This window comes from Dromaius novaehollandiae, chromosome 7 (assembly GCF_036370855.1).
Source record: "Dromaius novaehollandiae isolate bDroNov1 chromosome 7, bDroNov1.hap1, whole genome shotgun sequence".
In the NCBI taxonomy this organism is placed as follows: Eukaryota; Metazoa; Chordata; class Aves; order Casuariiformes; family Dromaiidae; genus Dromaius; species Dromaius novaehollandiae.
In genome coordinates this window covers 28,249,846-28,263,533 of record NC_088104.1, presented here as the reverse complement: position 1 = coordinate 28,263,533, position 13,688 = coordinate 28,249,846, and the positions used below count along the sequence as shown (strand labels likewise).

At 42.9% G+C, this 13,688-nt stretch overlaps 1 protein-coding gene and 1 long non-coding RNA gene across 2 annotated transcripts in view; one reads left to right on the top strand and one right to left on the bottom strand.

The window, feature by feature from the left end:
- The window catches only part of ITGA4 (integrin subunit alpha 4), a 42,101-nt gene extending 33,824 nt beyond the window's left edge, over positions 1-8,277 (bottom strand). Inside the window, exons 1-4 of the mRNA XM_026110318.2 lie at positions 7,906-8,277; positions 7,522-7,643; positions 598-704; positions 369-498 (exon numbers count right to left, since the gene is read on the bottom strand). Coding sequence (XP_025966103.2) covers positions 369-498; positions 598-704; positions 7,522-7,643; positions 7,906-8,102 — 556 coding nt within the window. The 5' untranslated portion in view covers positions 8,103-8,277. The remainder of the gene's footprint in view (positions 1-368; positions 499-597; positions 705-7,521; positions 7,644-7,905) is intronic.
- Positions 7,522-13,688, top strand: part of LOC135328865 (uncharacterized) — a 165,169-nt gene continuing 159,002 nt past the window's right edge. Inside the window, exon 1 of the long non-coding RNA XR_010390004.1 lies at positions 7,522-7,649. This is a non-coding gene — a long non-coding RNA (uncharacterized LOC135328865). The remainder of the gene's footprint in view (positions 7,650-13,688) is intronic.

The following is a 13,688-nucleotide window of genomic DNA, read 5'->3' as shown; positions in this document are numbered from 1 at the left end:
CTTGAAGATGTCACTTGTATTCCACTGTGAGCAGCATGCTGAGTAGTGAGCAAATGACAGGGCAAAGGAATGAAGGAGCTCCTGTACTGGCCTATTTTTGAGGTGCATACATCCTTCAGGGGTCCAGTCCAATAAGCAAGTGCTTTGATGCCTTGTTTAAACTATCTTTTGCCTGTTGAAAGCAACTTCAAAGTGATAAACCTCTTGCTAACAGATTTGTATTATGGGTTGGGCTTATATCAGCACTTAGTCTTCGAGTCTTTGGCTGCAGAAAGCCTGCCTAGAACAATACAAGTTCTTCATGCTCTCTGAATCATTTGATTTTACATCTTATTCTTTCCTAGAAATGACCCAAGCATTCTGCTTACCTATATAGCATGGGCATATTCTTCTACTCAGCTCAGTTCGAAAATCAGAAGAGATGGCAAAACAAATACCATAAGGGAGTTTGTGTTCACTTTTTATGTAAAAGATATTTTTCCATCTATGTCCACAAGCCTATGAATAAAAAAACCAAACATCATGTTTGACACAGAAGCAAAAGAATGGTGAAGGCAGTCTGACAAACGGATACACAGTTCCAAAGCTAATACATACAACAATAGATCCATTTTCTTTCGGCTGCCTTGATAAGCTGACACCCAACCACTGATTATCACGCTCTTCCAAACAAGTCTTTCCACAGCGCTCTCCACTTGGGTTGCCTAGGACATAAAGACCAATACTTTGAACAGAAGGACAGATCAAAGCAACACGTGGCACACGACTGGAACACCAGAGAATTCTATTGAAAGACTTCAGTAATGCAAGTTTGGTGGACCTTATGCCTGTACGTTTTATGTAGGCTTTTCCACATAAATGTTTCACATTCCTCTTGAACAAAGGTAAGGCTGTATGTGGCTAAAGAGAACATGCTGTTTCTGAACAAGACTGATTCGGCACTGAGTATTGGTTTCTCTATCACTATTAAAACTAAGATAGAATGTGACTTTACACTCAACACTCAAAAGCACATATATATATTTTTAAAGTAGCATCTATTTCATGGCTTATGCCATATCACTATGATATATCATATCCCTATGAGAGATTTTCCTTCTGCAATACTAATAAGTTCATATCGCTAAACTAAGCAAATCCAAAGATTCCTGATTGCTACTCTAAGAAGTTTTAAGCCAATATCTGAAACTAATTAAGCAAGAATATAAAGATTTATATAGGAGTGGGCTCACATTGCAAGTTTGAATTCCCTATCCTGGAATTTGACCTTCAGGAGCCCCAAGCTATCACAGGGTTGGGCTTTGCAAGTGTTTTCAGCCTAAGAATTCATAAGAAACACAAGTAGTGTCTCCGGTACCCAAACTCTAGCCTAAAGCAAATATCTCTTCTACTTGTTTCTTAGCTATATCCCTCCTGGTAGCAGATGTTAAAATGGCCTCTACTGCAGACTCATACCAAATAAAGGGTGCATAACTGCAATCTCTGCTGGGGATATGAAATCATTATGGATGCATGTCCTGTGTACTTCCTGCACCAGTCCATTTATTTAGAAGTGGTTGTTCTTTTTTTTCCTCTTATGAAGAGTTAATTTTTAAAACCTTACAGAACATAGTGAAGTTTCTTCAAACTCCCCAAACGGCTACAGTACTGTCCAGTTAGCAAATATTTGCTTCCTCATAGAAAGTAGTAGCAGTATCTGTGGCAAGGAGAAGCTACACATTCAAAGGGATTTTAAGTTATATGAAGCAAGCTTTTCATTTATGAAAGTATCTGCTGTATGTTTGCATGAACAAACGTTAACCAAAATATTGAGCCAGTATTTTTTAAAGCATCAGCATGACACAGTTTTTGAGAAAAAACTGCTTGCAAAATAAACAAGTTCTTTTGAATAATGTTAATACTTCCCACAACTTTTGAAGTTTAAGTGTTTTTAGTTACCCAGAAGAGGGCGCCAATACAGATCATAGACTACAACAATAAAGGTGACATTGTCTGAGAAGAAAAACCAAACCCACACCCAAACTGTGCTTGCATGAGAGCTGAAATTTATCACTAATCAATGAATCAGGGAGTTTAAAAAAAAATACACTAATTCAACCCTAATGGGTTTGTTGAATTCCTTTCAGAGGACAGGTAAGCACCCTACCCTATTAAGTATGAACATAGAGTAAGGGGATGTATCTAGTCTATTCAGTAACCAGGAGAATGATGAATTACTGTGGGCTTTATTACATACATTCTCATAACTAACAGTGTTTAAAACGATTTTGTAGCCTAGCACAAAAGAGTCTTTTTGAGGGAAAATACTATATTAATAGAATCAAGATAATTATTTATTGCATGGTAAAAAAACCGTCAGGGAAAGCACCTGTAGGAAAACCCAACAGTCATCCTTATTCCATTCCCTACGGTTTTGTTACAGGCCTAGCATGTGACAAGTGGCTGAAAAAACTATTGGGACCTTGATTTCTTTTACTTCCTTACTATCTCTCCACTTCTTTTTCCAAACATAGCATTTTCTGCTTGCTCTGATGAAAAGACTAACATGGTGCAGGTAGGCCTCCTTCATAGAACTGCAGAGAGGACAGTGCTCCCTGTCCGCTGCAAATATGGTCAACTTCTTCCTAAAAGCAACACCCTTCACAGGGTCAAGAGGCATCTCCTTCATCTCTCTTCTTTACTCCTTCTTCCCCCATGCACCTTTCCCATTACATCACGAAAATGAGTATGAGCAAATCCAAGTAAACAGGGACCGACCTTGAAACTCATGGTAACACCACCTTCAGTTCTCTGGGCCAAGAGAACCTATAATGTCATTGCAATTTAATAAATCTCTGTAGGTCACCTGAGGTATAGTAACCAACTCTGTGTATGTTCTTACTCCAGGAAAAGCATGAAATAAAATGTGTTACTTTAAACACCTACTAAAAAGAAGCTGAATTTTCTGTAGGCTGTCAGTTACTAAGGTCTAAGTGAGAAGCTTCTGAATTGGCTAATGTCAGTGACATGTTTTTCCATATATTGAATATACTTCTGCCCTTCCACTCTGCAACAATTTTCAGACACAAGTTTGTAGTTTAATTATGTCATGTAGTACACCTCGCTACCTCAGGAAGACATTTCCATGATTTGCATGAATCACAAAGCATGTTAATCTGATTCAAGTCCTCTCAGAAACAACATTCTATTTCACTCCCATGCTTAGGAATTAATACTCCATTAAATCACAAAAGCTGCTTATAATAACTCCATTCTAGTAATGTTTTTTTGTCCTCTTATGACAATGACTTACGTTGGGCGTGCTTTATACTGTATGTGGATTTGTAAGAAATAAAAGTGGAGAAGACCAGTGTCATAAATTTAGTTCTTAAAGATGTTTTCTGAGACTTTCTGTCAGTAAGTCAAGCAAGACCAGGTAATGGTGTTGTTAGAGACCAGAGGACGTTTTGCTTGTTTTAGCACTTCTTTCTTCTGTCTATTTCAGAGGCCCATAATGAGAAAAAAGACCTCCATTCATTCATGTTCATTGGATTGTATTCCCTTTTTCCTTGGCTCTAGCCTATGCTCTTGATTCACATTGTCTTTGGCCCTCTGCTGACCTACTGTCTTATTTCTCTTCTCTTTCTCTGACTGGCAAGCATTCAAGCACCTTTAAAATAACAGGCCTTTGTGGGCAAGAGAAGAAACACAATGGGCACAATGATGCGCAGGGGAAAAATGTTATCAAGGTTTTATTCAAAGAGAAGAGAAAATGCTGCTGTCTGCACAAGCAACAGAGTAGTACTGCATAAGCTTGAGAGGACATGGCAGCTTGATTGCCTCAGGGAAAAGGAGCATGCGTTGCCAGAAAGTCACCCAAAGATAAGTAATTGCCCAGCCTGTGTACATTACACAGCTGGAAGAAACACTTCTGTTGTTATCCCTGCTGTACACATCCACAGAAACAACACAGCCGCATATAAGTAAGATCACAACTTAAAAAGCCACTGCTAGCTTTGGTGTCAAGGACTCTATACAGATGTTTGCCATGTCATCTGAGAAGCCAGTTGTATATAACTTGCTCCAGTGCTCGCTATACTCAACAGCCTCTCATGATCCTTTTTATCCTCCCAGAACTCCTCTGATCCCATTGCTAGCTGATTAAAACTATGAAGCCTACTGCACGTTGAACAATCCTCCTGATACCCTACTCTTAGACGTCAGGGCCTCACAAGACTCTTTCATTCACTCAGGGCTATATCTTTTCTCTCTTTGGGGATTTGATAGGTCTTACCGTGCAACCATCTTCACCCAAAACATATTTTATTTAGGTGAGAGATGCTTCTATAACTCTATAAAAGATCTAGGTCAAGAAGGTCTTGTCTTCCCTTGCAATAGTAAGGCTATTTCAAACTAAATCACTGGCAGGATATGATCAAGGCAAGTGAGATCAAAAAGCAAACTTCCAAAGGCAAAAAGTGTACTGTAATCAAAGCTGAACAAATGCTAGTTAGCCTTTTGAGGAAAACTGTTAACTGTTCACTTCTTTTCTACAGTAACGATTCAGCTGGGGGAGCTAGAGGGCAATTTGTTCATGGGTTAAACTTATGAAGAACTTAAAGGAAGCGTGATGCTGTGGGGCAAGACTTTTTGACCTTATTTTAAAGAATGTGCATGAGAATTTACTGTATAAATTTCTAGTTGAAACTTTTTTTTGTTAACTCGGATAGCAGATTTTACAAGTCATATCCTATGTTATTAGTAAATAGATCACACTCAATTTCAAATCAGAGAGCAATTTTGTTGAAAGTTTTCTATAACATTTTGCAAGTCCAAAATGTAGTAGGTCAAAACACCTGAAGGACACTGTGCTTCAAGTCCCTCTGCAATAATTTGTGACTGTCCCAAACTGACATGGACAAGGTCTTAACATTCAAAAATATGCTAGATTCCCTTTAAAATTAATAGAGTACAGTCAGTCAGTACTCTAAAAGACTGGCACTTAGTTCTCTAAATAATAAACGTGAAGCACTGGGTTTTGTATTTGTGCACACTATCTGATTAAGAGACTCTGCATCTAACATGTCATCACTTAAAAAGAGTCCAACTACAAATAAATATTTGACTAGAGTACTTGACACCACTGACAAAACAGGAGTACTAGAACTAGAAGAGAGACTCTCAACACTTTATGCCTCTATTCAGCAATCAGAGAGAGATTTATGGTGCAAGTGAAGGGCTGGGAAAACAAGAATTTGCTAGTCTCTCATGACTTCTCTTGGTTCTTAAACCAGACCAGGTCCCAAACACCTTGAACAACATTAAAATTCTCTAAATTATGCCTGGATGAGTTATTTGCAGATGCAGGGATGACTGCAGCATAGGATTGTTTCCAGCAAATCTTTCTCTATTGAGGAGCCAGACAGGACTGTGTGACCCCCGCCCCCCCAAAAAAAACCAACGAAACAAACAGAAAACCTCACAACCCCTACCAAATAATAGCAGTTTTGTGTGATCATATACTTCTTGCACAGTTGGGCATGAATCCTTTGTTAAGGATTAAGTGTTAAAGCTACTTTAGTGAAAAATGGCAGCAAGATAATTTAATATTTCTATGCCTGTAAGTACTTCACATCTGTTTATTAGAGGTCTGACATTAGGAAAAAATGACTTCTATTGTCTGTTATCACCTTTACATTTCTGTGACTCATAACTAGAAGCTTACTACCTCAGAGATTCTTACATTGAAAAAGATGTGAATTCAGGTATTGAAGAGAAAGATAAAAATGGCTCTCTCTGAATTCCCCTGTCCCAGTGACATAATATATCCCCTTGTGGTGTTACCATTTTTAAAAGGGCAGAACAAGACAGTAAACATCACTGTGTACCTGCAGCCTCTAAACATGGGGATGGAAGACCCACTAAACCAAGCCTTTGGCACCACATAAGCTTTTTCAACTGCATCATTTCATTTAGAATCCCCTAAACAACTTAGAAAAAGCCATCAAGTTACCTTGTTAGAGCTTTTGTTTCTCCACTGGCTAAATTAATACATCAAGAAATACCGCAGCACTACAGCAGTTTTCAAAGAAGCTGAAATCTTAGCACCTTTTCCCTTTTTTTCTTCCCCCACATAGTCAAAGACTATTTTTACCCTGATCAAGCGGCAGGGATTTAACGCCTTTTAGCGTGCGCTATTTCACCCATTTAGCTGGCTTCTTTGACTTGTCCAAGTCTCCTCTTATAGACGAGTGATTGGATAAGAAAGTTCTTTATCATTTTTCAATAGATCTAATATTGGAAAGAAATTATTCAAAAAGAGAACCACTTGGTCTGGAATATGTTTAATCGCAGTTCTTTCTACAAGCAACTGCTATATTTTACAAAGAAAGCACCACTGAAGTACCTTAGCTTTTTGTAGCTTAGGTATGAAAAATAACTTTTTTCCAGCTGCAGGAAAAACTGGATGGAACCTGTCAATTCTAAATACTATGTCCAGCTGCATAAAGAAATTACTATTTTGACTTAACGTTTTTGTCACTAAGTCTTGTATTCTGGCCTGAAAACACATCAGCCCAGGGTGCTTTATCACTTCTGTTGGTTTCAGCTATTTTGAAAACTTTTTCCCGCGCTTCTTATCCTTACTGGGCAGCAAGTTCATGGTTTTAACGGATCCAGTGACTGTTTCAGTTAGCGCAGGAGAGAAAGTTCAGGAAACTTTTTACGCATAACATAGAGATAGAGTTTGAACAGCACTGTATTCGAGGACAACAAGAACAGAGCCCAGAGCAACATATTCATGGCAGCCGTTTGCTGAGTAGTCTCATTTTGAGCGAGTATCAAACACTTGGAGGATGGCTGTACTCCCCATGCATTGGGACAGGGGAGGCAGAGAGATCAGGTTAACTGCAGGAGCCAGCAAGTTTGACTCAGTCGTGAACAGTTTCGGTCCCCTGAAATTCACTTTATCAGCACATTCACAGGCGGTAAGAACCTACCTGCAAGGCGGCTGTGCGCTGCCCTTGCTTTAGGGTGGCTTCTGCAAAGGAATGCTTTGAAGGGGAATAAGGATTTCCACCCTCCTCCCCGAGTTTGCTACATCTGCGCTCGGCTCAGAAAGCTGAAGTAGCTTCCTGAAGAAAAGCGTGAGAGGGAACTGAAACTCTCACAAGGGCTTTGAACCACATGTCGAAACGTGCGACAGAAAACAGCATGAGAACGGGAGCTGTCACAATAGGCTCGTTTCCCTGCAGCAAGTTTTGCTGCGTTTCTCTCTGTGGAAAAAAGTTGCCACCTTCGCTATTACTTGATAGCAGCATGATCTTGCCCTTAGCGAAAGGCAAACGCTGCTGCACTCTGAAAACGACACGAGGCGCATCCCGGGGCGGCGAAGACCGCGGGCGCGCGGCGGGGCCAGGCCGGGCCGCCCGTCCCGGCTCGCGCCCGCGCGGCCGTTAGAAGCGCCCGTTGGAAACGGCCGCGCGGGGAGGGGTGACCCCGCCGCCGCCGCCCCCGCTCCGCTCCGCGCGCGCGGCCACTCACCCAGCTGGAGCTGCTCGCACCGCCCGCGGGGGTTCCTCCCGATCCGGCAGCGGAAAATGGCACCGGGGTTGGCCACGGAGCTGTTGGCAGGCCAGCTCGCTCGGGGGGCTCCCGCGACGAGCCTGGAGGTCAGGAACGGCGGCGTGAGGGGGCGCGTCCGAGGCACGGGGCCGCCGCGGCCGCGCAAACTTGTGGCGCGTCCCGGGGGGCGGGGGGGTGCCGCGACACAACGAAAAAACGCCCCCAGCGCTGCCCCGGCCCGAGCCGCCCGGTTTCCCACCACGAGGCTGCCTGGCTCTAGCGACCAGCAGCGAGGGAAGCGTCAAACGCCCCTGCCCGGCCGAGCCCGCAGCCGCGCAGCCTGGCGGGGGGCGCAGGACTCACCAGCTGTCCTCGCCGTGGCGGTGCAGGAGGACCGAGTAGCCGAAGAGGGTCCCGTTGCCGCCCTGGAAGAGCAGCGGGTGCTCCGTGTCCAGGTTGTAGGGCCGCGCCGCGGGCAGGCAGTGCCAGAGCAGCAGCAGCGGGGCGGCCCAGCGGGCAGCCCCCCGCGCCGCGCCCGCGCCCCCGCTGCCGCTCCGCATGGCTGCCGGCCGGCCGGGCGGGAGACGGGCGCCCGCCGCTGCCTTCCCGCCGCTGCCTGCTCCCCGCGCTCGGAGAGAGGGCAGAGCCCAGCCCCCGCCCCGGGACGGCGGCAGCCCGCGCCCTGCGCCGCGACGGCTGGCGGCGGGGCAGGGCCGGGGGTGGGGGCGCCCCCGCCCGGGCGGGAGGGACTGGCCCGCGCCGCCCCTTCTGCCGCTCCCCCCGGCGGCCGCGGCCGGGCTTCCCCTCGCCCCGCCGGCGCGCGGGGGTCCCTCGTGTGCCGCGGAGCGCGGGGCCGTCCCGGGCCTCCCCGGCGGCGGGGGGCGGCCCCTTCCCCGCCAGCCCTGAGGGTCGCGGGGCAGATCTGCCCCTGTGCCAGGGCCCTGCCGGCTCCCCGGCCCGGGCCAGGAGGCCACGCAGGCCTGAGGAGATGAGTGAGTGGTTGTGGTGGCGGGGCGGGGGGAGAGCAGAGCTGACTTTCCCACCCCAGCTGCCCTTGAAATAACAGAGCCCATTTACTTTAATTTCCTGTTCCCTGAAAACCATCTGCCCAGAGTACCAGCATGGAAACACTAGCCAAAGCTGAGGCTCATCTTCTCAGAGGGAAACTGTGTGGTCAGATTTTCATTCTCCTTAAAAATTTAAAAAGCTTCCAGCATCCCCCTGTTGCAAGCCTTCCTGCATTGCCATTGTATTGAGGGGATCTTTCTTGCCTTTTGGTGGTGAGGTGGTATTTGAGTCCTAAAGCCTGGGTCTTAACAGTGGAGGACAGGAAGTATTTATTGAGATAGTTCATGCCTGGGTTCAGGTGGATGTTAGGCAGGATAAAACCTGGGGCAGATGTGGGGCTGTGGACTGTGTTGGATGGTGGGAGTGATGAGTGGTCCTTCTGAGCCCCAGGCCTACCTGTATTGCACAAACTGCTAACTGCCACTGACTTCTTTCTTCTACAGAGGAAGAAGTCATAACACTCCCCCCCCCATCATTTTTTCCTATGTCTTACACTAATCTCTTCACATTCCTGTCCAGTTTCTTTCCTGAATTGCAGACAAAATTATTACTCATTGGATCAGACAGTAAGGGAGTAAAGGAAAACTTCAGTATCATGCAAGAGATCTGATGGTTAGCAAGTCTTGTAAAGTCTCCCCTGATCATAGTGAGGAGCTTTGCTGTGTGCATTTCCTGAAGTCAGTCACTGAGTCTTGATTTAGCTCCTACTGAATTATGTGCATATTGAAATCGAGGCTGCTACTTCTGCCCACAAACTTTGCCTCATCAAGGTCCACTGACTTTCAGGGGTTTCCCTACTGCTATAATAATAATCCATTAATATAGCTAGGTATAATGATATTTTGAGTCTAAGGATCAAGAAGCCAAGCACTTCCTCAAAATGAAATTTTGTTAGAAAAAATTACTAAATATGGGAGACAAAATGGGTATCACTTCAAGTGCTAAAAATTATGTTCATTGGAAATAAGCGTGAGATGGTAGAGCACCTTTCCCTAATGGAAATTTATAACATAGCATTTCAAGCTTCTCAGACAAAAAGCCATTTCATATCCATTCAGTTGATGCCAATGGAAAATTTAACACTTATGCAAAATGCTGAGCAACTACCAGAATGGAACACTAAGGCAATGCAGAAGTAATACATCTTGTTTTGTCCTAAGTGCATTCAGATGTGCAGCTCCTGGAATGAGATCAGCACTTTGCAAGATCACACAGTTTGTCAGCAGTATATCTTTTTGAAGTACTCACCTCTAGAGCCATCAGAGTGCTCCCCTGGATAACACTGTTGTGGAGCAGTGACTGTATTGTGTAAAGGAAAACAAGTTAAACAGCTCCTCAGGTGCTGTTCATCTTCCTTGAACTACTGACCTCAAAGGAGTTACGACAATCAACAGCAGCTGAGAATCTGCCTTTTCTACCAGTCAAAGAGTTGTCTCTGTCATTCTGAAAGCAGCAAAACAGGCATGATTCAAAACTGAAATTCTAAATTGTGGTTTAATTGGTGAGAAGTCATAACAGTGTTTTGCCCCTGCCCTAAGCACTTGGCCAGTTTTGGGGGACTAACAGGCTTTTCTCTGGGAGATTGACACTGTTCTTGGGTTCACTTCTTATTCACAAAGTTCTGTTCCCTTGAACGCAGAGGGAGCAAAGAACATTTCCCTACTCACAGTTTCCAAGCCTGCTTTTCGCCCGCAATCTCGTGTCCTAAGTATTGCTGTTCCTTCTGCTCTCTCTCAGGACCATTCTTGTCTATCATTTTGCAAATACCTAATGCGGCAACCATGTATGACTACAAACAAGCAGACAGCCGTTGTGGGAGGAACCCCACCCTAGCTCTTAATTAGATGACTTGTTACTCACTCTTTGCATTTTATCAATGAGTGTTATATAGGCAAGCGTGCAAGTGTGCAAGCTCCTTATGGTATTGAGAGACAAATTACAGTCTCTTGAGACCAGGATAGCTGGGAGAACTTGGGGAAAGAGAGACACATAGCTGAAACTTTTTAGGGACTTTGTAGAAAGTCTTGCCTCCAGTTTAATGGCCCCTGGACTGCTAAAGAGAAAGAAGGCATCAAGCTGCCGTCAGGGATCTTACCTGACAGGAAAGATTGTAAAGCTGGCTCATAAATAGCTGCTTACGTGATGCAGATGTGAGCTGGGTGGAAGAAAAATCAGTACTGAAATGTGAGAAACTAATATTTTGAGAAATATTTGAGCTTTTGGGTAGTGATCAGGGGCAAGACCAAGCAGAGAGCAAAATCTCAATGCAGAATTGACAAAAGAGTGTAATAGAGAGTTTGAGTTTTATTGGAGGTTAGGAGAACTTTTAGAAAAGGTGGAACCAATGCAGAAAGCTTGGTAGCAGTATTTATAAAAAAATATATAAACATATATATATATTATATTTATTTATATTTACAAATATAAAGAATATACATTTTCCATGTAATTATGGGTACTAAAGTTCTTCTGAAATGATAAAGAGAAATCCTTCCCAAAGTATCATGCTACAGTGTGATCTAGACAGTATCTCCCCTTGTCCTCTGTGACTGCAGAATGGCAACTTTGAGTTAGTAAGTCTAGAAGAAAAATGTCATGGTGACTCACTCTTGCTCTTCCACTTGATATTGGTATGTGTTCACCATCTAAGTCTATTTCAAAAAAGCATTTGGGATGGCTTGTTAAGTGAGAAAGTATATTAGGCTGCAGTCAGACAAGCATTTTTATAGCAGATATGCACATTTAATCTGACTCTCCTCATCTCTTGCTGCTCATTCTTGAATCCTTCTGCTGTCTTTGTTATGCTGATACTGTTATGTGTCTGAGCAGTGAACCAGATCACAGAAGTGATCGAGGTTAAAAATAACTCAGCAAAAGCCCCAAACCTGGATCAGTTTTGCAATGCATTTGTTGTGTGGCTATACAGTTGTATTGATTGTGTTAGTAGGGTGGCTTAAGCCAGCAGTGCTGCTTTAAGAGGTTTCTCAGACTATGGTCTTAACTTCCCACAAAAAGGAAGTGGCAAGAGTCTGAAGAGGTAAAGCCTGCACATTAACCTCAAAATGGAAGCAGAAATCCATTTCCCTAGCATTGATTTCCTGCTGAAGCTCAGGGATCTTAGGCCAAATGCTCTTTAGCCAGTGTCCCTGAGGGGCCCAGCTGGGAGAACTATATTAGAGTAGACCTGATTTATTGATGCCATAAATAGCTACATACAACATAGTGTGAACAAGGTGACCGTAAGATTATATATCGGATCATATATGATCCTTCAAGATTTAATGTTTCAAATCCAGTTATGAATAGTGGATATTTCTAGAAAGGTTTATTGATGCAAAGCCCGAAGGATGTAGGCATAACAGGCAAATACAATCTCTGTCATACTGTGACAACCAAATTATATATATCAGTTAGACTTAGACAAATGTAAATATAAAAAATGTATTTAAAGTTTGCTGATGCAAACCAGAAAAAATTGCCATGAACAGGACTGTCAAAATGTGTGGACCGCATACATGCACTTCAGAAAGGTAACATAATTGAACAAGTACATCAAATGCCCCTGTAAAACTACCTGGATGAAACTAAACAACTAGTACACAACAGAATGAATTTGCTCAGACACTGGAGGACAAAAATGAGGTTACCATTTGGGAACCCTTTTCATGAAACAGGCACCCTGGGCTCTTAACCCTGAATCTCAAGGGAGACCTATAGAACGCCTCTGGGAGACAAACTTGAAAAATACATTCATAATCTGATTGGCCAATCTCCCAGGTTCCACAGGCTGTAAATAACAGTCCAACTTTCAACAGATAACCCGTTTTATCTCTCCTGTATGCTAAGATCTTTTCTAATCTGCAGGTGCCAGCTATCTTTCTCCTAGATGATCTGATATTTATTAAACTTTGCATTTTTTCAGCTTTGCAATTTCTCGACATGTAAACCTTGTCTTCCCAAGGTCCTTTGACTATCAGGATATACTATTACTATAATAATTCATAACATAGACTCAAAATAGTGTTAAAGATAGAGGGCTTTAATGCCTAAGTCTGTGAGAAGAAAGTCCCTTTGATAGGAATATGCATACATTACAACAAGTAAAACAGAATGTAAGAAATTGTACACTAAAGGTGTTAGTCGTGAGAAGCCCCCTTAATGATAACTCTCTGATCACCAACCTGTCTCAGCTGCTTGCCTCTCTCCAGAAGGTATTGTTTAACACAGCATTAGCTATTAGTAGTAGTATTCTCTTTTGTTCATCAGACTATGAATGCAGTGTTTTGGCTTGGCTTTGCAACAGAAGTCATTAAAACTGTATTACCAAGAGTTCTGTTTCACTAACATAGTTCAGGGCCCTCACATCAATTAATATAATCAATTACAGATAAGGCTACAAGTCCCATGATTCCATTTTTACAATTATTCTGATGCTGTTTTGCATATCTTTTACCTCTTCCTTTCTTGCATGTTTACTCTTTGTTTCTGACTTAGTACCCCGTTGCATCAAGTATTAAAAATGTGGAGTTTTTGATAGAGTGGTTTCTATAGCTTAAATGCCTTTATTTATTTATAGCTGAGGTATAATTGTCTCTCCTATTGAAATATGAAGTCACATTGTAATTTCTTTGGTAATAACACAGGCAATTCCTGATGACACATTAATGGCAAATTAAGTTATGTAGAGAGAAATCAGTTAAAAAGTTGAGGGTTTTCCATAATTTAACTAGCTGGACAGCTTCAGCATCAGACAAAAGTAGGAGTTAGGTTCATGTGAATATTGTGCTTTGCTTCAGTCTCCAGTATGCTTTTAGCTGCCAGGAAATGACCACTTTATGTTGCTATTTCTGAACTACACAGTTACATTTCTACTGTCCATGAAAAGCAAATACCCATCATAATAAAGTTATATTATAGGAGATGGCTAGAAGATTTGTTAAGTTGCTAATAGTATGTGGAGCATTTTGCATGGCAGTAGCTAATACATCTGAGACGAGACTATTACTACCTGAAAATTACTGTAGTTGATAGGTTTTGTGGCTTGATTGAAGAGAAACTGATCTGAATCCAATTTCAAA